Below are 27,066 nucleotides of genomic sequence, written 5' to 3'. Positions count from 1 at the left end.
TCCCATAAGAACGATGTCACATTAGAGCAGAATTCACCTGCGGGTCCCGACCGGGCTGGGGGTGGTGGCGTTTGCTCTGGCGCTACTTTGGTGGTGATCCGGGACGGCTGCATGATAAAGGGCAGAAAGAAATCAAGAGTCTGAATAGAAAATCTCCGGGTCTATTTATGTTATTGTTGCTTTTTTAGAGCGTGTATTGCTGCACGGGGATGACATAATGTTGTAATTTTTTTTTTTTTTTTTTTCTTTAATTTAGTTGACCCCTTTTTAACTTTGGGCGTTCACGAGCTGCAGCATTCAGCAGTCCCATCTGGAAGACATTTTAACTGAACAGGATCTGCGGACTTAGAGGATCATAAAGGGTGGGATGAGGAAAAAAAAGTCAGGCGGCTAATGCTGAGGGTATGCCGAGCATCGGGCAGCTCTTTGTGCGAGCAGCGATTCCTGGTGGGAGCGGAGCGACCAGCGCGCAGCAAATAGGTGGTTTGGTCCAGATTTCAGCGTTTCACCTCAAAACGAGCTGTGGTTGGTAAAGCTGGCACTTTGTAGTGGCTTTTGAGCCGACGTCAGTCTTGGCAAGTTCCTACTCGATGGCTTTTGTGCGAGTGAGAGGAAACCTGGGACCTGGAAACCCCGGGATGCAGCGGGAGGGAACCCAGGCGTTTTGAGTGCGCCGGGCTGGTCCCGCACAAAACCGGGAGCGCGGCGCGGGGAGCGCATCCGTGCCAGCATCCCTGGTGCGAACCCGTCGCCGAGAGGCGCTCTGGCACGCGAGGTTACAGTCAACGGGTCCCGCTCAGGTTTTTTAACAAAGGCGAGCAGCAGGAGAGGAGACAATGGCGGGACTGAACCCGGAGTCGAGCGTTTCGGTGCGCGGTGCGCGCCGGAGAACCGGCGTCGCTTACAGGCGGTGGTGGGAGACGCAGCACAAAGGCGATGGAGGGATGCGCGTGTGTGAGAGCAGCCTCGCACCTGCGCTCCCGTGCCGCGGCGCTGCCCGGCCTTCGGCGTTAGCCGCGGCCCCCCCGCGGGCCCTGGCGGGGGCGGCGTGCCGTACAGGTGGTTACCCTGCCGGCGTACACTTGTTTTTCACGGTGCACCGTGCACTTAACGGCTCAGCGGGACCTGCAATTTCATACCTCTCACGGGGCCGGGGGGTGGTTTGCATGTGCTTTTCTGCGTCGGGGCTCATATGGTCTCAATTACCATTTGATGGCAACGCCAGGCCCGAGGCCTTTCGCGTGTTTGTCCTGTGAGAAAGATCTGGAAGAGCCGACATCTGGTTTTGATCGCCGCAATTGCAGGTTGATAGAATAAACGCAGGGTGAGGTGGGTGGGTTTTCCTTCCGGCCCCTTCCAGGCCGGGCTGGTAATGTGCTTCACTGGCGGGGCTGCGCTTTTCATCAGCGCCCGCCGCCCCCGCGCCCCGCTCCTCTTCCTCTCCGCCCCCCGCCCCGCTCACCCGCAGCAACATGTGGCCGAAATTAGGGACCTGCGGTTTGAAAAGTGCCCTTCTGCTGGAAACCTGGAGCAGGTCAGCCCACGGAAAGGGGGGTCCGCTCCTCGCGTATATTAAAGTACAGAATTTGTTTTGTTTGTTTTGTTTTTTTTTTTAACTAAAAGTTGGGGAAATTCATCCCTAGCCTGGCAGAGCAGTTGCTGGTCTGATGGCAGAGCTGGGAGGAGTGAAGACAGCAGCGGAGCGTGTCCCGCAAGTGATCATAAAGGAAGGGATAGTGATTTTTAAAAAATAATTATTTTTTAAAGTATTTCATTGTTTTAGTGTTGCTGGTGAGGGCGTTTCCCTCTGCGCTGTCTGGCTGGGGACCCCAGCTCATCCCCGACTCCCGCCCAGGGCCGTGCCGTCCCCAGCACGCACCCACTGCCGGGACCTCGCGTTCGGCCCCGGGCCGCAGCGGCACCCGGCACCCCCGGCCGCAGGGGCGCGAAACGGAGTGCGACCGAGCGGGTGGTAACACCTGAGAGCGCCCGCGGCAGCGGTCGGTCCGTGGCCGCGTGCGTTCAGTGCAGCCAGCAGGAGCCGAGGGTACCACCGTGGCACGGGGGGTGGGAGGCGGCAGCGTCCAGACTATCCGATGGTTCTGTGATCGCGCGGCAGACGCAGAGGGGCTCTGCGAGGAGCGCTCGCTGCTGGGTCAGGTACTCGCTTCGCGGAGCTTTTCCCCCCGTGCGAAGCTGACATCTGCTAATGCAGAGCAGCGTGGTCCAGCGGGCGGGTTTATTCCTCCTGGCAGCTCTGCTGGCCCCTACGCCTTGCCGTTTGGTAGTGCCCTTATGATTTAATAAATGTTCTCCTCGAGGTCTTAATTTTAAAGGAGTTTCACCATGTATTTTAAAGTCTCTGGACTGCTACTCTTCACAAATGTTTCCTTATAGCAGGGACCTGTTTAAGGGGCTCGCTCCGTATACAGGAATAAGCTGCTCTCAGTCACAGTTGTTTTACAGCGTGTGCTTTACGTTTGTGCCGTGCGTGCCAGGTAATAGAGGTGTTCTCCTAATTTCACCTTATGTGTGAAGGCTGGGATGGGGCTGCCCGAGCCCCGCTGTGCCGCCACAGCCATTACCCTGGAGGGATGCCCTCCCGTCCAGCCTGCCTCACGCAGAGCATCTCGCCAGCAGGAGGATAGAGACATGTTTCAGTTCGAGGGGAGATTTGAAATCTTCTGGCAACGGTATAGCCAGTAGCAGAGGAGTGGCAGAGGGAGTTGAGGAGAACAGCCAAGATGAAGAGGAAGAGACAATCTCACGTCTTGCTCGGGCTGGGTTTCCCAACACCTGCAGCCAGCTGCCCCCAGCCAGCCTGATGGAGAGACCGTGGTGGGTCGGGGGGCCGGCCTCGATGCTGGAGGCATCTCCCGGTACTTGGCAAGCGCACGCATCCCCCACCGGTGATGTCTGTGAGGGGCCGCCGCATCCCTGACCCGTGGAGCTGGGGTTTCTCACCCCGAGCCCTTGCCAGCACCAACCAGCACGCCTCCGGTTCCCTCAGCAGCTGATACTCCAAGGCCATTTATCCTTCATTTGTTGGACTCCAGGTCCCCAAGGCTGGAGCACGGCTCTGTGGGCAGGGAGTGGAGCAAGCACGTGGTCCATCCAGCCCACGAGCATCCAGGGATGCTCGGCTCGGCTTGGCCAGAGGCGTTGGGGCAGTTCTGCTAACCCGGCCTCTTGAATACTGAAAAATGAAAGATGCTGGAAACGTGTTCCCAGGGCAGCGAGCTTTTCCGGAAGAATTGGAGAAGAAAAGGTGTTTGGAACTTGCAGGCAGGCTCCCAAAAATGGCAACAATGTGATAATTTTTTCATCATGTCATATTACAGAATGGTGTGTTTTTCCCAGATCATTATTCATCATCTCTTCAAACCTCCCAGCGTGAGTCAGAGTGATTTTCTAAATTCAGGCTCTCTTTTAAGAATATTAATATCTTTAAATCTATAATGTATTTTCTGTCAGATTGGAAAGTCACTTGTACACATCTGTGGTTTATTCTCTTTTTGCCTTTTTGGAGACAGCATATTGCCATTTTTGCCATAATTTAACCCGTTTTACTTTCACTGTTCTGGATCAAGTTATTGGGTTGTTTATTTTATCAACACTTACTGATGATAATTTATGTCTGTTTCAATGGGGTTATCGGCACAATTCCATCTTTGTAAAATTATCTGGCAGACGTTTTTGGACAGATTATTAATGTGATTAAATAATACACTTCTTGCTTTTTTAAACATTGCTTTGTGGCAGAGTGACAAAAAGACAGCGGCCAGTTAGAATATAGTTCACCCAGTTAATTGTCTCCTATGCTCTCTTTATTGCCTGCTGAAAATACTGCAGTCCTGATGATACAGAGGGAGACAAATCTGGAGACTTCTGCACATTTTAACATGAGAGGAACTTCCATGTGTGCTCTTCGCTAATGTCGTGATAACATGAGAATCCCACTGTGATAAAAATCTGAAAATAATGAATATTTATGTTGAAAGAGTGACACTTCTTCAGGAAATACATGCTTTTTTTGGTAAAAAGCTACCTTATATCTCCTCAAATTCTTCCTATGGCTGAGCCTGTCACAGCAAAATGAGTTCACTTGCTTCAGCCTAGTGGCTTTCACTGCATGAAAATTCAGCTGTAAAACCAACAGAAGAATAAATCAAGTGTCTGTCTTCAGCGAGGAAGAGTTCCACCCAGTTACATGACGCTTTGTAAGCTGGCATTTATTTTGGCTATTTTTCCCATCCTTTCACGCCCACCAGCTTCCCTCCGCCCTGCTCCCCCTGATGCTTTCCTTCCCCACCCCACCTCTGAGCTGCCCCGCAGAGCCCGAAGCCCCCTGGAAGTGGGTTGCAGCCGAAGGCAGCGGCGTCCCCAGCCACCGCCGCGGCGCCGCCCACCACCGCGCTTTTCTGTACGTTCATGGAAGTGCCGGTGGCGCCGGCGTTGGTGATTTCTGAAGGGTGCTCCCGTTGAGCCCCGTCGGCACAGCCAGCGGCGCTGGTGCGAGGGCACCCGCCTCGGAGACCCTGACCCCGCAGCTTTGCCGTTCGGTTCGGCCGCAAGCCACGAAGCGAAGCAAACTCATTAATTAGGGAATAAGTCAGCAAAGGGCGGAAAATACATACTCTGACAGCGTGCGGGGAGCTGTTAGACCTTTGTAACTCACGCTCTGCAGGTACTGCAGAAAGCTGAGGTGCAAAGCCAAATTTCTGTCGGCGGGAGGGGGCCCTTTCCGGACCTAATTTTTGTGGAGCTGGAGTCCTGTCTGAAGGGACTTAGCCTGCAGGAAAAAACAGGCGTTGGGTTGAGACCGGTGTATATCGTCGTGAGCGGGAGGGCTGGGCTGTGCGGGGAGAGGTGGGCGAGAAGGGGCTGTCCCTGGCCTGGGGCAGGGGAAGGGAGAGGTGCCGGTTGCCCCGAAAATAGCCGGAGTAATCACAGGGGACACGGGAGGGGGTTTCTTCATCTCTTTCCAGGCCAGGCCCCATCTCTTTTTTTCCCAGGTAGCCGCTCTTACCATGCGGCATTTGGGATGCACTGGTGCCGTTGCCTCACTGATGAGCTCATCTGCTAGGTGTCCACCTATCCCTTGGGAAAGCTCCCCGGCAGTTGGGGCGCTTTGCAGGATACCTGTCAAATGAGCGCAAGGGAAGAGAGCGGTAACGGTGTCTGGCCTTTTTGCTGTACAGGTTAAAAACACCTAGTTTTGACTGGTTTTGCCCTGAAATGCACCTCAGACTTTCACGCAAGCCCGGTGACCCCGAGCGCAAGAAGTGGGGGGGCAGCTGGGATCTCCTGAGACAAGAGCAGGACGTGGTCACCTCTGGGTGGAGGGGTGATTGCTCGCACAGGGGGGTGGCACGGGCATCCCGTGTCCACCCAGGGTGGGGAGGGGTGTGATCTGCGGTCAGCACGTGTGCCGCTTTGTTTGAAAGCACAAGAGGTGCCCGACGCGTGTCTTACATATATATATAAGCTTCCGTTCTTATATATATATATACATATATAAAAAAAAATTCCATGCTGTTTCCAACCTGCGTGCTCGCTTCCTCTCTGTCCAGGCGCTGGGTCTATTCAAGCACCCTGTTTTTCCCTACCTGTCCCATCTTTCAGCATTAAATCTGGCACTCCGATATTCTGAAAACTTCTGCAATTTCTGCAACTTTCTGCAGAGAACGGTTGTTCTCGTGATAACTGCAGGACCTGCCTGAAGCATTTTGGAAGCCGGTGGGAGAGGGCAGGGTTGGGAAGGGGTGTTTGGGAGAGGCATCCCCTTACCCTCCTGCTAACCGGAGAACAGAGTTGTGGGCTGACTGGTGCCTCCCAACGCTCTCCTTCATCCCATCTCTCAGGATTTTCAAAAAGCCTCTTGTCCGTGTCCCCGACCTCCCCTCTCTTAGCTGAATCACGGCACTCGTCTTTGCGGGACGCAGAGGGGCTGAGGTCAAGAGGGACTTTACCCCCGTCCCCAGGTTGAACTAACGTCCCACACCCACTGGCTTTCTGCATCACTTAGCATCCTGAAGGGAGAGCTGCTCGGAGAACGGCGGTGCTGAAGGTGCTGATATTAGAGGTGACGCTTTAGCCTGTTGCAGGTGGTGACCGACGGGTGCAGGGACCAATCCTGGACCCCCCCGGTCCCTCCTGGTCACGGTGCAGGCTAGGATGGCAGTGGCCGGGAAAAACACGTGGCAGCCCTGCTCCAAAATCACAGCCCGGCACGGCACCACCTACCCGAGAGCCGGGTGCCCCTGCCTGGCCAGGGCCATCCCTGCCGACCCCCGCGCAGGCAGGCAGCAGCGTTTGGCTGTTACTCTTTGTGCACTCGTACCTTCAATCCAGTGGAACGCTGGCAGGCGGGTGGAAAGGTCGCTCCTGACGTACCAGCGTCGTGGCAGTTGGCAGCGGCTGCGTCCCACCCGGTGCAGGCTGTTGGTTTGGCTGGTTGGGCGCGGAGCTGCATCGCCTCTTGTTTTACCCTTCCAGAGGGTCTTCCACCTGCATCGCCTCTTGTTTTACCCTTCCAGAGGGTCTTCAGGCTTTCGTGGGCCTCCACAGGCAGTGGGGCATTTCTCCTTCTCCCGAGTGCCCGGTGCCGAGCACCCCAGACCGGCGTCGGCCTCAACCGCGGCGTTAAGCGCTGCGTTGAAAAAAACAAGGACCGTTGCTTTGGTCCGTAACGTTGGGCTTGGCCCAGCCGCCGAGCTGCCGTTGGCCCTGTCTGGGTGGGTGACATTTAGGCTCGCGAAGCCAGGGGAGCTGCCGTGCCACCGGGGGAGGCGATGCCGGGCTGGCCGGCCCCGTCCCACGGCCCCACTCCTCACCCGGACTCTGGGAGCCCCGAGGCGTGCGGGGAGGTCACTGCGCACCCCGCAGCCCCTCGGCCTTTTGCTCCCTGGTTTTTGGGTTTGGGTGGGTGGTTGTTTTTTTTTTTTTCAAATAAGCCCTTTGCTCCCCGCCTGCCCTGGCTGGGGGTGCCGGTGGAGGAGGGCCGGGCGCTCCTCCCAGCCCCGCCGGCGGCCGTGCTTCGCTGGTGGATTTCTCTTCCCTTTCGCTGTGACCTGCGAACGTCGGAGCAGGCGCTCTGCCAATTTTGTGATCTGCTGCCTGCTTCAAAATGGAGGCAGGAAGGTATCCATTTTCATCAAGGAGATGACAGTGCTTCAGTCTTCCTGACCATCTGGAGAGAGGCACCTCCAGCGCAGAAACAAAGCGCGGAGGAATAGAGGGAGCGTGTAGGCAGAGGGAATCGGCCGCCCTGTAAATAATAAACGACGCTGATCGGCCCTGGTTTGGGGGGGATTTTTTTGGTTTTGTTTAGGTTTTAAATGCCATCCTGGTCGAACGGAACTAAAGCAAGAAATACAAGAGGTAATTTCTAAAAGGCAAGTTGCAGAGAGCTCTGGTGTATTAGTAAACAAATAGAGGTAAATGGGCGTTTTGGCACACGTACTGAGTTTATTGCACAGGCAAATAGAAGGAGTCCTAAGAAAGGAGGAGTTCTTCCCCTGGTGTGTACACATGCTGTGTTGGTGGTCTTGTGTAGATCCAGGTTTTTAATAGTCCTTTCAAGCTTCTCTGGAAAGAGCTTGATCCATGGGAATTTAATATCCCAAGATGTGGTTGTAATTTTCAGTGTTCTTGATAATGCTGTTTTTCTAAATTTCATGGTTTTTTTTTAGTTTGGGAGATAAAGTTTTTGACTTCCTTGCGGTGCTTTCAGTTTTATTCTTAAGTGGGTGAAGTCCATACCCTTTCATATGAGAGACTCAGCATTGTTTCAAGTTCTTGTTTATTTTAAGCTCCGTAATGCTCTAGGAAGAACATATGTACATCTGTTTGTTCATTTTATTTACAGAAATACATAGTTTGACAAATACCTTGCAAATAGCCTTGTTTAAAGCTGGAAAATGTCAGGCTGGAGTTTCTTTTGAAGCTTAAAATTTATTTTCCAGTCACACATATACTGAGGTTTTTGTGTTCTGAGGGAAGAATTATGTGGTGTTGTGAACAGATTTATACCGAGCAAGGTGAAAACTCAATATTTCTTTCCTGCTTCCTGCTAAAGGCATACTGAATTAGTCTTTTTTTCCTTAGGTTTATGCCCCGTCAGCAAGCACTGCCGACTACAATAGGGATTCACCAGGTTATCCATCCTCAAAACCAGCAGCCAGCACTTTTCCTAGCTCCTTCTTCATGCAAGGTAAGACGCTGCTTTCAAAAGGAAATCTGTTTTGCGGACATTTTCTGCGTTTGTATTTTAGTTTATGTGTAGTCGAGACAGGCTTGGAATATCATCCTGTGGTCTGTAACATTACCATTAAAATGAAGACCTGTACGTCTTCCTTTGGCCATTATGCCTCCAAACATCTTGTTTTGATCCTGCAGTGAAGCAGCATAATGAATAACTTGCCAGCCTCTTATCATCTGAGGTTCTCGAAGCATTTTTTTTTTTCCCAGCTAGTGTGTGTGCACATATATTATGCATATACTAAATGCACACAGATCTGTGCATGTGCTTTGTGCATTCTTGTTTTATGTTGGTGAGAAAGATTTTGTCTTCTGTAAAGTATTCAGTGCTACAAGTGTGTCTGTTTGCGTGCATGTGGAATTAGAGCAACCTTTTTAAAATGAAGCCGGTTCTCTCATTTGGGGATGTGTTAATAGTTTTCACGTATTCACCGCTACTATGCTGTATTTCTAGCAATGATCATGTGCAAGTACAACAATATTTGGTATAACTTAGTACATAAAACTCCTAGAATTTGGAAGGATCTGCACACAATTGGGGTGCTCCTCTTTTGCCACGTTTCGGGCAAAATCGTTAGCTTTCAAATACTTCTGTGTGTACTCTGCTGTGGGCTAAGTAAAGGGTAAGTAGATCTGTTTAATTAAGTAGAATTCAGCAGGACTGCTAGGCTGAAGTATTTGCAGGGCAAGGGATTGGATTTTATTCTTAAAAAAAACCCCAAAAAACCAACCCACTTTTGTGTCCCCACCACCTGAAGGTGATGGGCGCTGCTCGGCGTCCCTGGGGATGGCTCAGCCCCCTGGGCCCGTCTCCTGCGGAGCTCCACCGCATCTCCAGCTCTTTCATTCAGGGATGCTCATGTCTGGGTTTCCATTAGGCAGCCGCCGTGGGAGGACGAGCTGGCTGCCTGGGAAGGAGCAGGCAGGACCGGCAGGGACATGGGCAGGAAGGACCACCAGACCCTCCTGCCCCAGGTCCAGGGCTCAAGCGCTGCGAGGAGGGGTTCTGCTGGTCCTCCAGTGGCTCTGGTGGGCCCTCATGGGAGGGAAGAGGACGTTGTTCAAAGAACTGACCGTGTTGGTCACCTCCTGTGGTGGAGGATCTGCAGCTGGACCTGGGAAGGATGGGCCAGGACTGAGAAGAAAATGGTGCTCTTGTCTTACAACATGAATAAAAACCATCCCAAGAGCGACCTGCTATGAAACTCCTATGGAGTTACAAAGCTGGGGATTAATAGGGTTCTAACGATACCAAATATTTACCCTTTGTAGTGCTTAGCCATTCTGCGGTTTTAAATGTTATCTCGTCGCAGATTCGTATTGAAGGCACAAATCTGAGTTAAGTGACTGTTCAAACAGCCGTGGGAAGGCGGTGCTGGAAGTGCTGCTGCTGCCAGGGTGTTTGAAGTGTAGAAATAAGGCAGGGCTGTAGGTGAGACGTAATAATTTTTTATTAGACCAACTCCTGTAGTTTGAAGGAGCTGACAACTTTTCCAGCCCACGTGCCCGTCTTTCAGGTCTGCTGATCATTATGGAAAAGTTAACCTTTTTTTGTCCTTCTTTCTTTTGTTAACACATTGGCGTTCTTCTAGTAGAAAATGGGTTGCACTGCATTATTATTTCAGCATGTCCAGTTAATGCAAAATATGCAACCGACTGTTTTACCTGATAAAATTTGGGGATCCCTTTTTATACCCTTCAGCGCGCGTTGTACGTCGGCAGTGACCTGGCTTGAAGGACAAATGCTGGGCTTAGGAGGTGCAGAGCCACAAGCTGTGAAATCCCTAAAAGGAGAAGCCGTACCAGTGGTGCTGCTCTCTTTTTAAACACGCAAACAAAAAGCAGCCATTCCGTCAACTTTCTGGATGTGGAAACATTCCACGTTCAGGAATTACCCAGTCGTTCACCAAGTTGAGGCTTCTCCAAAGCCCCTTAGCCCATCCTCGCTCTGTAGGCTTCAGTGTGTTTCGTTTCCATGCTCAGATTTTTGTCTCGGATGAAATTTGTTGTAACAGAGTTTATGTACTTGAGTTTGTGTTACCAGAGCCAGGAGTAAAGCAGCGGGAAACTTCCGAGCCGAAGTGATGCGGCTGTAACGAAGCGTTGCAGGGTGGTTCGCCATGGCTCAGTTCAGCCTCGCTTTTAGGGAAGAACATGGCTTTATGCTAAAGCGGGGGAGCCCTGTGGCCCAGTTGGGGTCGTTAGGACGGAGTTTGCAGCGGCCCAAAGCCGTCGGTTCGTCAGGCTCCGGCGCCGGCGGCCAGCGGTGTTCCCCTCCTCTGTTACAGATGGCCACCACAGCAGCGACCCATGGAGCTCCTCCAGCGGGATGAACCAGCCCGGGTACGGGGGCATGCTGGGCAACTCTTCTCACATCCCCCAGTCCAGCAGCTACTGCAGCCTGCACCCGCACGACCGCTTGGTAAGGCACGGGCGCGGGGCGGGGAGGAGGGGCGCGGCGCGCGCCGGGCGGCACGTCGCACCCACCCGCCGGCGTTCTCCGCGCGCCGTCGCGTGTTTCCCAGCGCTGCAAAACTCTCCGAGTTGGAGAAATCTCAGAAAACTTTGGCCTTGAAGATTTTCTTCGGGCTCTGCTGGGGGAAGGGAACTTTTTTAAGGTGAAGGGTGGGACAGGCTGGGAAGCCCCCGGGAGCGGAGGTGGCTGCCTCTGCCGTTGGAAGGGTGGCGATTCCACTGAAGATCACCGCCCTTGTCCAGAACCTCCCCGAGTGCAACTGGGAGGTGAAAAGAGGAGGGGAAAAAAAACAATGTGCCTTCAGCCAGCATGGCAAGAAGAGGGTTGAGCCCGTGTTTGTACCCTCTGCGGGTCTTGGGGCCACCAGCCTGCCGATGAGCTGCACACGCCGGTGCTTTTGGGGGTTTGTCGTTTATGGCAGTCCGTGTTCTTTGCTGGTCTGAGTTTATAGATAACTATCTAGCATCCATTTTCTGCTTTAAAAAGGGAGGTTTTTTAATTTTCTCTGGTACGTCCTGATCCCTAGCAGGAGGAAGTTGCTGGGACTGATTCCATCTATTGTATTGGAACAGAACAAAATTGGAATTAAATCTGATCTGAGTACAGCTTAGGGGATATTCTCCTAATATCATGGCTGAATTGATTATATAGGAATAACACTGGATTCCACCAGTTCTTTTTTCATTTTGGTTTTGGTTTGGTTTTAAGTAAGATGTAAAGAAATGAACAGAGAGCTGAAGTGAAGTCATTTTTCTCAAAATATGCCAAACGTTACAAGTAACGTTTTTCTGTTCTGTGCCTATACCTTACATTCTTGAAGACCATTAAAAAGGAAGAGTAATGAGGAGTACTGGTTTTAAGGAAGGACAGAGTCCATGGCTGTAGTCTTGCAGAACCATCTTTTGGGGGATAAGAAGAATTGAACTCACTCTTGCAAACCGAAAATTAATTTGCAAAACAAATCTTTAAAGTCTCGCATTTAACGAGGTTAGCACACTGCTATGTAAAATTAATAGGAAGTCAAAAGCAAAAGAAATTGCCTCAAAAACTGCTTAATCATGTCCTTATAAAAGGCATAATTAAGGCACTAAGCAAACCTCACGTTGCTCTGAAGTGACAAGCATATATAATAAAAATTGAGCATAACTTTTAAAACCCAATTTAATGTAATTTGTTATCTACACTGGTAGTCATTCATCAGAATTAGGTGGCTTGTCATGGTACCAGCTCAGGGTAGAGTGCCTTCATGGGGCAAGTCTGCAAACATTTTTTGCGTTTACCTCAATTCTGGATTTCTTGGGTTTGTAACGTGTAGGGGGTTTTATGAAGAGCTGGAGTATTTCTGCGGTGTAAAATGGGTAGGGTTGTTCCACCTAAACTCCCCAAAATGTTTTTCTATGTAGGTGTTACTATACTTATCCTAAATGTCAGAGACAGTGAGGACCACTGATAGCAGTCCAAGTTGTAGGTGCTCAGTGCCAACGATGCTCATATTAATCGTGCATTGTGTATGTCTGGCCTGGCAGAGGCTGCTATATTTTAGGCAGCACTGGGGCAGACGGGAGGCAGTGATACTTTAAATGCTCTCCGCATAATTTCTGCTGGAGCATCTGTGAGAGGTCAGCGGTGTGGGGTCAGCTGGAGCATCCATGAGTGGTCAGCTTGTCGAGGAAAGTTTGAGTGATTTCAGTTCAGTTCCCTGCAAACGTCCTTAACTTCTCAGTGACCTGCAGAGAAAATGCATATAGCAAAAGAGAGAAAGAAACGCCGTTATTATTTTGGCTTTCTCAGGCATATCAGTGATTCTCTAAACAGATGCATTAAATGGAGAGAAGAGTTCTCCTCTAAGCTATATTTGGATCCCATGGTTTTCCTAAAACATTTGGCAATAGTGGTTTGATATCTCCCCCTGAGAAATGAGAAAATCCCAAGGCAGCACTTGGATAGGTGTTGTGGAGCAGCCAGTTGGCGGGGCAGATGGAGTCACTCCTGTTCAGAGCATGGACCTAAGCAGTCCTTGTTTGCTCCTTCCTCCATCACATGAGAAGTCCTGTTCAGCTGTGCCGTTTCAGCCAGTTGGGTTTGGGGCCGAAGGCCTGGAGTGGTTTATATAAAATGAGTCAAAGCCTCATTATAACTCAAAGAGTTACTCAGGCCTCGGTCAGAGTTGATGGGTGTTTTCCCATGGATCAGAAAAATAGGCTTGGGCTGTGTCGTTAACATTCTTTGAGATAACTTCATGATACTCAGTTACGTGGCAGTTAATTACAGGAAATCGTGTAAAAGTCATTGCATGTACACACGAAGGGAAGGGTGTTTTCAGCCAGCTTGCTCTGAACCCCCTGGGGAGGCAGAGGGCACAGAGATGGTCTTGCTGTGACACGTCAGCGCCTTGATCCTGGGCTGCTGCTGCCATGTGTCTCCAGCTACCTGTGCTCCTAAGGAGGCTTCGTATCAGAGTCTCCAAACCTAGAGGCCTTCTGCAGGACCTGTTCGCTGCTGGGGGCGGTGCTGAGATAGAGAGAAAAGCTGGGTGTCTCTTAGGCCGATTAAGAAAAGACCGTTCAACAAACGGCACTAATGAAAGCCAGGTTTAAGTGATGCGAACTCAGCGAAACGCGGTGTCGTGTCGCAGTGAGGAAGGTTTGTGTTGATCCAGCTGTACAGCTACCGGAGTGTTCTGTCTGCTGCCCAGGCGCTTGTCCGGAGAACTCGCTCCGTCGCATTTTTGATTGTCTGCCTCACAGCGGCGCTGCGCTGGGAGGGGGAACGGATCCGGTTGATCACCTGGGGTGCCTTGCAGTCAGATCTTGTTCTTAGGGTCAAAAGCAGTGTGGGGTTTCTACCACTTCCCTTGGGAAGGGTACTCCTCCAGCCAATAGCTGTGCCACTCAAAAAGGTGTGCTGGATGCATCACTTAACTTTCCTTCTGTAGTTTCTTCCCATTACATCTCTGTGGTACCATCATCAGTTACGAACCGTCCTCTGTGGGTAGTTGCCGACATCAGATAGGTGTATGCCGTGTCTCTCTTCCAGAAGATGTCAAGTTAAGGTAGAGAAAGATGCTTCCCGCTTAGTCTTAGGGCAGCATTAAGCTTTTCTCAGCTGGATGAAGCACGACAGCACTTGGGAGTGGGGCAATACGAGCAGCCTGCTGCCTTCCATGCTCTCAGTAGTTAAAGTAATCCATTTTTTATCCTTTTTGCTGCAGAGCTACCCATCACACTCCTCAGCAGACATCAATTCCAGTCTTCCTCCGATGTCCACCTTCCACCGCAGTGGCACGAATCATTACAGCGCGTCTTCTTGCACACCCCCTGCCAACGGGACGGACAGTATCATGGGTGAGTTGAGGTCGGGCGCTGCGGCTGCTGCCCGAGGCTCTCCCTTTCCCTCCCTGTCTCCTCTCGCACCTGCTTCAGTGCACTTCAGTGCTAGCGCCAAAGGGCTGGGGTCAAGGTGGGGAGGTACTCGACGGTACATCCCAGTGCGGAAGGACTAGTGCAGAGAGATAGCAAGAGTTTTATGGAAATAAGTACATCACGGTTGACCTTCGCCTCCTTTGCTCGTGCATTTTGCTACTACTACTTCTTGTGGAACCACAGACTGATTTGGGCTGGAAGGGACCTTAAAGACCACCTAGTCCAACCCCCCTGCCACGGGCAGGGACACTTCCCACTAGAGCGGGTTGCTCCCAGCCCCATCCAGCCTGGCCCTGAGCCCTGCCAGGGAGGGGGCATCAATTTTTGTGAACTAAATACACAGCAAAGCGATTCGCTTCAGAGTTTGTATGGGAGACGCTGCACCACCAAAGTGCCTGGTCCCGCTGCGTTTGATGTTCGATTTTTATTCTCTTTAGTGATTTAATTGCCTGAGGTGATACTTCTCAATCACGACCTTCATCCCCTGCAGTTCTGTGCTGGGTTTCCACGTGGTGGGGAAGCGGCGATGGCAGCGTGTCCCTGTAAGGGAGGGAGCTGCCTCTGACGTTGCTGAGAGTGACTCTGTAAATTAAGAGCATACCTCTGTGTACTCCAATATTTGGCAAATACCGGTTCGTACTTTAATACAGGAAATAAAAAAATATTGCTTTGCCTGTATCTCAAAGAGCAAATAAAGCTAATTAAATAATTGGTAAATAGGGAACACATCGCTGGACACATGTTTCAGATTACACACGTGATTCTGTATTGAATGACTGTGAGCAGGACTAATGCAGTAAGAATGGAGGGTGGGTTCAAACATTAACACATGGGCATCATATTTTTCAAGGTCTCTGAACAAAGAAGAAACTAAATACAGTCTCTTCTTCATTTGTCACTGTCTTGAGGGAAATGTGTCCCATTTCGGGATGGCATTTCTGTGCTCCATCTTGCCATTCCGTTCAGAGTTCTTCCTTTACGGCGTGTTGCTGCTTCCTGACATAGGAAAATCACTCTTTTCTCCCTCAAAAGGAGTCTAAGAGAGTCCGATTGAATTCAGCAGTCTTTGCAGCAGTTGCACAGCAGCCTCACAGACGACGTTTAGGGCTGCAAAATCTTGCAGAGGGACGGAAAGAGCCGGGAGTGCGACTGCAGCTTGCTGTGCCTCTGGGAGCCACCCCGAAAAGTGCCTGAGTGGCCCATGTAAAAAATACTCCCAGATTCTCATCTGGATTAATCTCCTGAAAACCCCAGTGTGTGAATCAGAAGAGCAACAAGATGCGGATTATTTCTTAGCAGCTGTAAATATTCAACAGGTAGTACTGTTGGGCTGTGTCTGGACCGAGGGCTGCAGAAGCTTTTGGTGGGTCTTGATGCAAGTCCTCTGCTCCTCCTAAACCCGTGAACCTCCCCTGAAGTCTCAGCACACGCTGTCTTCTCCCTGATTTTCCCGAGAAAGCCATTTGAGCTGGCCCAGCCGAGAGCCGCCGTGCCTCCATCCCGGTCCCTGGGCAGCGTGTTGGTGTGGCTCCACGTGGGGACACAGGCGGCAGCGAGCCGGGCTCGGGCCGATGGGCTGCGTTCCCCGCTGGTGGTGCAGCTCTGAAAGGCGGCAGGGGGAAGATCCTTTCAAGGGGCTGTAGGACGGCCTTGGCGGTGGTTAATTTGATGCTGAGCCTTGGCTTTTTATTCTGAAAGGTCTGAAGCGGTGCGATGTTTGAGCAACCAGCTCTTGAGGCAGAGCGCCTTCAGCACGCGCTGCGCGAGTCTGTCGTATCCATCTGATGCACGTATTAATCCCACTTGCTGCTTCCACTTCTAATGACGTGTTGTTTGTATGACATTATGCACTGTGACATGCAGCTTTTCCAGGGGAAACATTATGTGCATTTCCCCTTGAGGCACTGGTTTCACAGTAATTTTATTACCCGAGCAGTCACATCACGCTGCACTGTATGTTTTACAAGAATGTTAAGCTTCCAGTTACAGGAGGGTGGTGAACTGTCACACAGTATAAGAAGAATATGACTTTTATCCAGCAATGTCACTTCCTCGTAATTTGGGAAGATCATCAGCTGTGAATACCGAGATGGTGCAAGTTGTTCCACTCTTCTTAACACAGAAACGTAATTTCCAGTCTGCTGCTTGAGAAAGCACTGCTCCGTTGGAACAGCGTGAGTTTGTACTAGTATTTAAACTATAAAAAGTCTGGCTGGAATTCTCTGATAGAAGGCTCCAGCCTATCGCTTACAGTAGATGCTTTGCTAGATATGATTATACTCGCTGAGATACCGATTCCTGGAAGTTTATTCAATAATCTTAAGATTTACAATCAGAATCCCACCAGAAGGATGTGCGAAGGCTGTACTTCATCATTCTGTCCCTTGGCCTTCCAGCGTGGAATCGTTCTGCGCAGAAACATGCTGAGAAAGTTTCAGGAGATTAACTGTAACAATAAACACGCTCTTCAACGGAGTGAGCATCAATCCATCAAAAGGTTGCAGTCTTTCACGATGCCTTCAGCACATTAATAGTCTTGTGAGAGGGGGAATAGCTCACAAGTCCAAGCGACGGCTTTGGCAGAGCGTTTTCAGGTCCTGTTTTACAGTCCTGTTCCCAATTTATCTTTGTCTTCTGCGTCATGCCAAAATTTGCTGATGCTTCTTGTCAGCGGAGACCTGCCCCTCAGTGGGGCAGCCCGTGTTCAGGGTCATGTGTGCCTAGTGGTGTTCTCTAATAGTAAGTACATTTAGAGCAGTTTGAGGAAATTTACGCCAGTTTGAGGAAATAAAGACCAGCATAAGTAGATAAGAAACGCCTTGCTGCTTCAGACGGGTGGGCCATCTAGCTTAGCATTCAGTGGCAACATGCGATCCTGGCCATTTCTGCAGCCCCTGCCCTTCGTGCTGCCCCAGCACGCAGGGCTGCTGTGCCAGGTTGGAGGGGACGTCCCTGCCTGGTTCTTCAGGCGCCTGTTTAGGGACCTGTTGTCTGTGCAGCCATCGAATCCCCTTTGAACCTGCCGACGCGCTCTGCTTGCATGGCTTCCCCTGCCTGCACGCTGGCTGCCTGCTCTGTGGAGATGGACTTCACTTACCTGTTTTAACTCGTTTTCCTTCAAGTTTCATTGAGTGTTCCCTTACTCTTGCCTCAAACCCTTGTCCTTTGTTGATTAATTAATTGAAACCTTTCTTCAAGTCCGGATTTGGCTACTTCATTCAATTAAAGCCCAGTGCAGCAATGTCCTGGATACACTCTGCGCTTCGGTGTTCCCTGCACTAAGTTGCTCCGTGTTTTGCACAGGAACTTGAAAACGTTCGTCCTTGTTCCAACCGAAAGCTATCTATGCGACAGTTGTGTCTCCACCAAAGACTCTGAAGATCTCCTTGGGAGGAATATAAAACCAAAACAAGCATATGTGATATTTTCCCAGTCGTTCCGGCGCTGGTTGCAGCGCTCGGCATTTAGGAAGCTTGACATCGCTCTTCTCCGTGAATTGCCCGAGCCTTTCCTGGAGGCTTGGCGCAGTGACGTTACACGTTTGTGCAACGGTTGCTCCTCCCCTTTCGTTTTGACTCTTCTCCCTGAACACCCGATGTGGTCCTCCCTCCTCATGTCTCCATGAGCACCAGATGGGAACCTTTCTGCCCCGTTGTTCGGGTTTACGTAGGCTGTGTTGTGCCTCGCTGTAGTCGTACTTTTTCCAAGCTGGAGAAGCCACATTTACTGAGTTCATCCTCTAAAAGAACCACCCTCTGCTTTTTCCTGACTTCTGTAGATCTTGATGCTCTTTCTTGGTGGACTTACCAGATCTTTGCTCCATATCCAAAATGCAGGTGTGTCCTGAAGGCGTGACAACTGTCGGCTCCGGTTGTCAGCTAACTGCTCGCTGTAGCTCTAGGGTTTCTCCTCTTTCTGCTCTGCTTGTTAGGTGACTGAGAGCCCACTTGTCTGTATTTATGGCATAAGGCTTTCCCCCCATGTTTGTCGCCTGGTGGTTTTTATGTGTCTATGGCATTTATTGCCCCGCAAGTTAGTGTTACAGGAGCTGCTCTTTACACATAACCTTCTATTTTGTTACCCTGAATCAGGATCTTGCCGAACATCACAACCCCGGCGTATGCCGCGTCTTTTTCCACGCCATGTGTGAGTGTGTTGAACACTACAGCTCTGCACAACTGGGAATTCACTGGTAATACTCCTTCCTTATAAAGCTAACTATTAATTCCTGTTCTTGTGGTCTCTCTCTTACTCACCTGTTAATCTGCAAGACTATCCTCACTTCCCTGTTATCTGAAGACAGTTTCGTTTCTTTAAGAGCCTTTGGGAGGTGGCTTTGTTGAAAGCTGAGAGTACAAATCCGGTACACTTACTGGATCTCCTGCATCGATGTGCTCATCGTGTTTTTGAAAGAATTTAGATTTGCCAGACGTGCTTTACTCCACAGAAGCGGCGTGGGTTGTGCAACGTGGTGTATTGGTCCATGTGTATATTGCCCTCTGTCATCTTGCCTGGTAGAGAAGTCAGATTTAAAATGTGGTGGCTATTTGAATTCACAGAACTTTGTTTTCAGTATTGGTTTTTAATGTTTTCTGCCTTCTTTGCTTCAGCCCTAGGTTGGTCCAAGCAGTCAGTTTTACACTGCGGTTAGAAGTTAGACAATTTTGTGTTTGAGTTTCTTGAGAGCTCTTAGAAACATCATTTGGCTCCTCTTTGGTTTTCTTTTTATTGATTTATTTTGAAGCCTTGACACTGACACTTTGCTTGGAGCCAGTTTTTCTGACTCTAATCCCTTGTAAAATATCATCCGTCCCGTGGCAGGGCAGATGAAAATAATCTGTTCAGCGTTTCTTCTATTAGCCTTTTTTTTCCTTGAATTCTCCTGTTACTACCAACTGTCCGTCATTGTGCCTATTTCTGATGGGCTCGAAAAATGTAATGGCTTTTAAGCCATTAAAATGCCTCTTTCACAGGTGGTTTTTTGGTCTTACATGTAACTTGCATTAAATATTTGCTTAAGATCCTCCATCTTGCTCAACCCGTGCATCCAGTGGTTTTCTTCCAAACGCTGAAGGGAAGTGAAGGAGTACTTGTTAGATGTGGTGAGAGCCAGTTCCCTGATAGGATTGATACCTGTTCTGCATTCTGTGGTGGTTTGGAAAGCCACCTGAGGGTGGGTTTTACCCAGAGGTGACACAGCGAGGCTTTAGGCTGTCTGAGACCCTGCGGTGGTGACCCCCGAGTTACCGGAGAGCTCGTTCGGACGGGGTTTGGCACACCCCCGCGGGTTACCTTGAGAATGCCCCTGGCGGGAGGATTTATAGGGCTGCGGTGGGAGCACCGTCGGCGGATCTCATGAGATTGCTCTTCGGTGCAGGGTGACAGATCTGCCGCCAGCCGGGCTGGGCTGCAATCCTTCTTCCCCACGACTCCTCCCCGCCGGCCGCCCGCGCACGGGGAGCGGGGTCTGCACGGACGTGCTCTGAGCAGCTGCGTCGGCCTTCGCCATGGGCCTTTTGTCCCGTTGCTCCCAAAACCGTTAGGCTCTTGGAGCAGACACTCCTTGCTGTGTTTCTTCTTCAGACCCTCTCTTTCATTCTCCCTCCAAGTGCGGGGTTTATTTAGTCACCGACAGATTCCGGTCGTGTCCCCCGCATTACCAAAGCGATAGCTGAAGCAAGTTGTAGTTCACGTGTCAGACGGCTAGTGATGTAAGAAAGAAAAACATCCATTAAAAGAGTTAGCTGTGTTTTAGCAATTCCAGCTGTTTCTGTGACATGCACGCTTTCGGAAGGTCTCTCTACGTGGGTTTACCTTGGTCTTCCGTGCAGCAGGTGCCGTAGTTACCTTCCGTGGCCTGTTTCCTCCGTGCGTGTCTGGGGCTGGTGTTCAGTGCCCACCAGTGAATGTTCTTCTCCATGAACTGGTCTTTTAAAAAACTTGTTTATATATTTGGCCTTTGCATACCTGAAAGCAACAAGTTTCCCTGTCTGACTGGACACTAGTGGAAAAAAAAAACACCAGCTTTTTTTTTTTGTTGTTTTAATGGGCGGCTTTCAGTTTTTGTACAGGGAGAGCAAAGAAGAATGATGCGAGCTTGCCTTCCCCATGTTACGAACCTCAACTGTATGGCTTTTCAAGCACCCCTTTACCCAGTGAGGCTCCCTCTTCCCCGCAAAAGGGAACTTTGCAGACTGCTGCCCATCCCTGAGGCTCTCCCTGTATGTTTTCCAGGCCTACCGCAGTAATTTGTCTTCAAAGCCTTTCAGGAAAAGTTAAGTATTCAGTATATCTGAAGAATCCCTTTGTTCTTCGTGGTAACTAATATAAGACTTGGCCAGCTCAGCGCTGTCAGGTTTCTAAGAGCACGTGGAGCAGGACTGCGGTCCCTGTGCTTGCGTCTCCCACAGGACCAGTATAGTTCATCTCGTTAGGAGAAACCAGCCTTCAGACAGACAAATGTGGGACTTAATTTTAGAATAATGCAGTTAGAGTCACTTAGAAAAAGGAAAAAACAATGCATGATTTACATTTAGATTCACAGTTCACTTTAGAGCGAAGTAACTGAATTTCTGGACATCTGCCTGGTATTAGTCAAGTCGCAAACCTTTAGATTGTGATTTACAACATCAAATTACCCTGATAAGTTGTATCTCTAGCTGACACCGCCTGTTCTGTCTGTCTTCACATTTCTTTATATAGCTTTTCTTTATACAGCTTGATGCCTAGTTCAAACTGAGCTGAGATCACAAATAAGCTGCCATTGGCAGATGAGCACATTTTCAAATATGCAATAATAAAAAGTTTAATTAAGAAAAGGGGGGAAAAAAAGGAGTCAGCGAAGACTTGCCAACCACACTGTACAAGTTTGTCTAACAGCATCTGGGACACACATAGACCTTGAGCCCTATCCAGAGGAGGATGCTGGAGGACAAACGCTGAAATGTCCGAGTTACGTGGTCAGGTTAAATGTAAAGCTGCTGCATTTCTTAAATTGGATTGAAGCCGAGAAAGCTCACTAACAACCCAGCGTTCTTCAGCAGGGATTCTTTATCGTGGCACCGGGCAGCATGAGGGGTGGCTCCTTCCATCCGTGCGCGCCCAAGCGTTAGAGTTCTTTCCTTATATTTGCAGCTTTCATGGTTATTCATTACATTTCCAAGAAAAGGTTGGGTTATTCTCATTATTTCCAGGAATTCGTTAACACAAGTTCCTCCCACAGTCCCACCTCAGTCCGCCCAAGTTACGCCCCCGTCAGGGGGGTCCTTGGTGGTCGTTGGGGATGAAGGTCCGAGTCTTCCTCAGGGTTGAACTGTTGAACTTGCCCTGTGGCGCCTGCCCTGCGCCATCCTGGGGCTTTCCCAGCTCACAGAACCAGCTCTTGCTCGCTGCCCTCCCTGTCCCTCCTGCTCAGCCCTTTGTGTCCCTTGAGCCCCCCAGTCTGACGGGAGGATCCCACCGGGTGTCCTTCGCTGGGCGGATTCTGCTGCATCCTGATCTTCACAGTGTGTGTCAGTCAGCAACGGGTCTGTGCATCAGGGTCAGTACAGATCGGCCTCCCTCCCTGTCTCTAAAGGCTGGGCAGCAGCACTTTTCTAAAAGCCACTTTTCTAAAAGCTAGTGAGCCATTCTGTATTACAGGATAACATGCCCATTGTACATGAGAAATATAAGGAAGGCGCTGTTCCGTGCTGCTCCTTAAGTTTTCTTAACCAGACCTTGCTGAAGCTGCTGTGAGAGGTGTTGGGCTTCGGCAGGATGGGCGATCAATAACTGATACCTCCGGCAGCAGAGACGGGGTGACGGCTAAGCAAGGACGGCTGGGATGAAAAGGGCAAGGGATGGAGACTAGGAAAAGCAAAGTGGAGGCAGTGGGTGTGATAAATGCTTTCGGGGTGGGAAGTTTGGAGGAGGTGGAGTGGAAAGGTTGCTCTGAAGGAGGAGGGCAGGACATCCCCTGGACCCCAGATTCCCCGGCTGCTGCCGTGGAGCTGCAGCGTCGCAGGCAGATCAGCTCATCTGCCCTGAGCGCTGGTCCAGATGCATTCAGTTACTAGGGACTGTAGTTACACCGAAATCTAAGAGCTGTAAAATGGATCCAACCCTGCTGCTTCCCGTGCCCTGAATATTTAACTACATATGCTGGGCTGAAACTTGGAGGAGGTTCTTTAATACTACTTTTTAATTACAAAAACGAGTGCCCGTGCTTGCGCTTTGTGGTACAAACGTGGGCAATTTGATCCTGGAGTCCTTTCCCCCGGGATGCCCTCGGCTCAGAGCAGGGGCTGAGGTCGCTCCTGAAGTCCCCTGGGCACAGGATCCCGTGGCCTCGTGGTGCAGAGCCTGCCGAGGGGCTTGGAGGGGGGATGGGGGAACTAAAGCCCCTCAAACCCCGCCGCACACAGGACCCTTTCCTGCCTCAGCCCTCGCGTTCCGGGCACTAACCCGGGCCTGCAGGGGTGGTTACCGGTTGCTTGTTTCTCATTTTCTGGCTGCCTGACTTGAGGTCCTCAGAGGTGAAAGCAGAAGTGTTGATCACGGGCAGCAGACTGGCAAAGCTGCCCTTTTGGTTTATAAATGCACGTATAGACCCTGAAACTGGGGGGGGGTGTCTTTCGCCCTAATTTTTCTTACCTTCAGTTTCTTCTGTAACAGAGGAGTCTCAGTCCTGGCGCCTGAGCGTGAGAAACTGGTGGCCTCCTACACCATGATTTTTCTTGCCCTAAATTTCTTACATAAAAAGTGCGATCCCATCACCTGAGAGATGGTGAAAAACCACTTCATGAAGTGCTCATGAAACGTTCAGGTGAAGTCAGAAGGGACACTTGGGAAGAGCCCACATGGAATTTAGTAACATCTTTAAAACATGCATAGAAAAGTCTACGAAGGACTAGGGTCACAGAGTGAACAAGGAGACAACAAAATACCGGGTGACAGCTTACTAGTCACCCTTCGTCCTTCCCTCGCAGCGCAGGAAGAGCCGGGCAGTGACGGTGGCTCCCGGCGCGGGCACAGGGACAGGCTGGGCTCTGCCCTTCCCATCTGCCGGGAGTTTGTCTTTGCCACCTTTATCATGTTCTTGCTGATGTTTTATCTGTGAAATATTGCCCTTGTATGTAAGTGCCTTAGAGTTTCTGAAGGAGGAACCCCTCGTTCGAGCGGATTTGCACATCCTAGAGCATCCCCTCGGCCGGGTCTGAGCCCAGGCAGGGGAGGCGGGAGCCCTTCCCGAACCCCAGGCTTGCCTAGCTGCGCACTTGCATGTTTTCCGTACCTTTGAGCATCTCCTGTCAGAAGCCTGTCATTCAGAAAAAGTAAAGCCATATGGCCAAGTACTACCAACTACACCCTGTGTTTTTTTTTAAAAACAGCATGTCAAGTTTATGTTTTATCTGCACAAATGGAGCGTGAATGTGTTTGATATCTACCTTAGCAAACAAATTAATGGTAATTAATTGTTAATTTTATGTAATTCGCATTAAAATGCAATTGAATTATGAGTAAGTGGACCAGGAGTAGAGCTCTGTGATGACTTACTGCCTGTTTTTACATCGAGTCTTTTGTTTTTCAGCAAACAGAGGAAGTGGGGCAGCAGGCAGCTCGCAGACTGGTGATGCGCTGGGGAAAGCACTTGCCTCTGTAAGGAAATATTTACTTTGGAATACACGTTTACCATATTGAAAGTGTGAACTTTAATCAGAATTGGATGCCTGGAGTTGATGAAGATGAACAGCAAACGGGAGAGATCTGGTCTCAGAGGTCACCCACGTGGAGTTACTGCCGACCGAAATATTGAGAAATCAGTGCGAAATGGTGGTTAAAAAGTTTGAGACTTAATTTTATGGTAGACTAGAAATGGCGAGAGGGGAAGCCCTGACCCGGTCACGTTGACTGGGTGCCAAGGAGCTGTGTCTGTTAGTCGATCACACACTGCATTTCCTAGGGCAGGGGAGGTCTGAGCGGCGGCAGGATGACTTCTGCACTACCGAGCCGTCCGCAAACAGGATTCCTTTTGAATTTGCCTTCAGGTTTTCTATTTTTCACGGCAGTTTCCACCTATTCAGTTACTGTGGTTGCTGTTAAAGTCAGCGTAGCGTTGCCACCTCTTACCTGGGTAGCTGGGGTACGGCAGTTTTCCACCTCCAAGCGGGAGGAAACCCTGCCGTGCCCCAGCCATCGCTGTGGTACCAGTTGGCACGGGCTGGCTTTTAATAAGGACCACTATAGTTATTTTCTGGGCAGAGTGGGTTCCATTGAGTTCTCATGAGAGTTAATTTTTTTTTGCATATTCTTCCATGCTTCATTGAAAAAGACGAAAAGTCAGACTCTAGTTTGCCTGAAATAACTGATACAGTACAGAATCCACTTTGAAGTGGTGCCCTGACAAATGGCACGGGGTGGTGAGCGGGGACGCCGCGGGGCGGTGGTGCCCTCGCCCGGGCACGGGGCACGCGGGGGCTTTCTCGCCGCAGCAGCGGACGAGTAGCTGGAGTTTGCTGCTGCGGGTTACCCGCTGTGCCAGGGTTTAACGTGCTCCGCTCCCTTTGCTTTATTTTGGCCGTTAAGGGATTTTAGCATAACGAAAAAGCAATTTTCAGGCGTGCTTTAAGGCCGTGTTTGATGACACTCGTTCATGAAGTAGTCTATGGAATGAAAATGTGTATATCTACCGTAGCAGGTCCGTGTGACAATCAGAAACCATCGCTTAATTGGCTAGTGTCTGCTCCCATCAAAAGGGGTCTGTTGTCTAGCTTCCTGCATCTAATACAGTTTTGTCTTTATAAAAATATTAATATTTGAATAAGAGGCTTTTTAACCTGTCCTGCTTTCATTTAAATGAACTGAATGCATAAGAATTCCATATTTCTTTCTGCATCAGTTTGTGATGGCTTTAGATTAATTCTGTATCATCTTTTAAAGATCTATTCTCCAGATCACACCAACAACAGCTTTTCATCAAATCCTTCAACTCCTGTTGGTTCTCCCCCTTCTCTCTCAGGTATTGTTGTTACAATTCTATTTTACTGAACGTTTCAACCTATTTTTGGTAGGAGGTGCCTAAACGAGCCCCTGCGGTGCTGGGTGTGACATGCGCATCCCTCCGGCAGCACCAGGCGGTTCCCGTGTTGCCGCCAGCACGCGCGGGTGGCCGGTGGCCCCCCCAGAGACGAGCAGAGAGGTGTCCCACACGCTGTATTTCCAGGGCAGAGAGAAGGTCGTTGCAGCTCCCGGGCGGATGCATTTACAGAAAAGCAGGGGTTTTATGCATCCGTATTGCAGCTTCCTCCAGTGCCCGCGGGGTCTTGCGGCAGATGATTTCTGCCCCGTGCAGAGCGTCGCCCCGCGGCCGTGCCCCTGCGCGGAGGCACACAAGCCCTCGCGGCAGCCTCGCTCCAGGGTGGCCGTGCCAGGTACATCTCCTTGGATGTTCCCCGCTGTCCACTCCCCGGGGGCTGAAGCAAACGCCTGTTCGGCCCGTAAAATGTGTCTCTGGACAAATTGAGCCCCCGTGAATCCGCTTGATTCGTTTTGTACTTCGTTTACAATAACTGCATATTTTAACTGAACCCACTTTACTAATGAAAGCCTAAACTGAAAAGATCCAGAGGCCCAGGGTAGTTCTCATGAGCATCAGGTGTTTTGAATGTTTTATCTGAATCTAATTCAGATTTCTTAAACGGCGAGACTTTCCAGCTAGAGCGTTAGGCTTCTCCTCCCACGCAGCGCTAGCGCCTCGGAGAAGGCCTCCTGGCTTCCCCTCCCCTCTTGGAGACAAGGCCTGGCACAAGTAACCGACGACCCTGCTCTCCTCTTCGTCGTGCGTGAGCCCTGGGTCCTGATAACCTCACGGGGGATCCTAAAAGGCAGCCGAGGCTGCCGTGTTTCCGTAGGGCAGTGCTGGCAAGAGGTGTGACCATCCCTCGTTTCTCCATGGGTCACGAGTAGCAGGACAGAGGTGGAGGGACCTCCTGGGCTCCTGTGGTGGCCCAGCCTCAGAGGCGTAGACCTAGTAGCAGTGACGAGACCCTTTTGGAAGGAGGGATGGAGAGAAGCTTGTGCTAGCTGGCAGGCTCTGCAGGATGAGGTCCAGGAGGAGGGGTGGGAGGACACCGTGTCCACCTGCATCACCTGCTCTGAAGGAGCACGCAGCGTCGGGGTGACACCCAGTCAACAACTGTCCCCACAAAGCCACCCCTAGCAGGGGATGGGGGACAGAGGGACCACCTGGCCCCTCCGAGGGGTCTCACACCTCAGAAAACGACTTTCTGACCTCATTTTGGGTTGGAATCACCCCCGAGGCGCAGCACCCCCGGCACTGGGGCTGCGTTTCTCCTAGCGAGGCGCTGCCCTCCTTGCTGATGGAAGGGGCCGAGCCAAAGAGAAGAATCCCCTGCTCATTTGGGCTGCTGATTTCTGCAGGCTCAACTGGGTGAACAGGGAGAAGCGAGTGTCAAAATAAATAAGGAGTGTAAGTGCATTTAAATAAGAGCTGAAAGCGTTTAGCGTGCAAGACACTTTCCCTCAAGGATGTCAAGGGCCAGTTAAAGGTTATTTGGAAAGTGGAGATTGCTGCTCATTGCTCCATCCAGTGCTGTAGCAAAACCTCGACTAAAAGCTCCGTGGGGATCAGAAAAGGGAAGATTTAAGTTTTAATTAGAACTGACACAGTTTTGACTTTTGTAATAAAAAAGTTATACTGCGAGAGCCTAAAAAAAAATTGCCATGAGTTCCACCCTGGCCTGTCCCAGTCCAAGCAAATGCCACTCAGTGTAGACATTAAGATTAAAATCGTCATATTTCCATCTCAAGTTCTTAACCCCGTTTTGTGAGATCAGAAGATGACTCATTCAAAAGAGCGTTATGAATTGTCTAAGCGTTGTGCTACGTATATAAAAGCTGTTGGGA

At 50.4% G+C, this 27,066-nt stretch overlaps 1 protein-coding gene across 11 annotated transcripts in view; it reads left to right on the top strand.

Annotated features, from left to right (window-relative positions):
• Nucleotides 1-27,066, top strand: part of TCF4 (transcription factor 4) — a 231,823-nt gene that overhangs the window by 184,533 nt on the left and 20,224 nt on the right. For 8 of the 11 annotated variants that reach the window (XM_086479385.1, XM_086479389.1, XM_086479387.1 and 5 more), the window contains 5 exons: nt 8,110-8,215; nt 10,551-10,684; nt 13,950-14,082; nt 23,732-23,799; nt 25,081-25,159. In XM_086479385.1, the coding sequence (XP_086335511.1) occupies nt 8,110-8,215; nt 10,551-10,684; nt 13,950-14,082; nt 23,732-23,799; nt 25,081-25,159 (520 nt within the window). Of the gene's footprint in view, nt 1-8,109; nt 8,216-10,550; nt 10,685-13,949; nt 14,087-23,731; nt 23,800-25,080; nt 25,163-27,066 lie in introns of all 11 variants that reach the window. The other 3 variants (XM_086479395.1, XM_086479392.1, XM_086479390.1) reach the window with 2 other exon arrangements.

The sequence above is a fragment of the Leptosomus discolor genome, chromosome Z (assembly GCF_034619465.1).
Source record: "Leptosomus discolor isolate bLepDis1 chromosome Z, bLepDis1.hap2, whole genome shotgun sequence".
Classification (NCBI taxonomy): Eukaryota; Metazoa; Chordata; class Aves; order Leptosomiformes; family Leptosomidae; genus Leptosomus; species Leptosomus discolor.
This window is presented reverse-complemented; position numbering and strand designations above follow the sequence as displayed.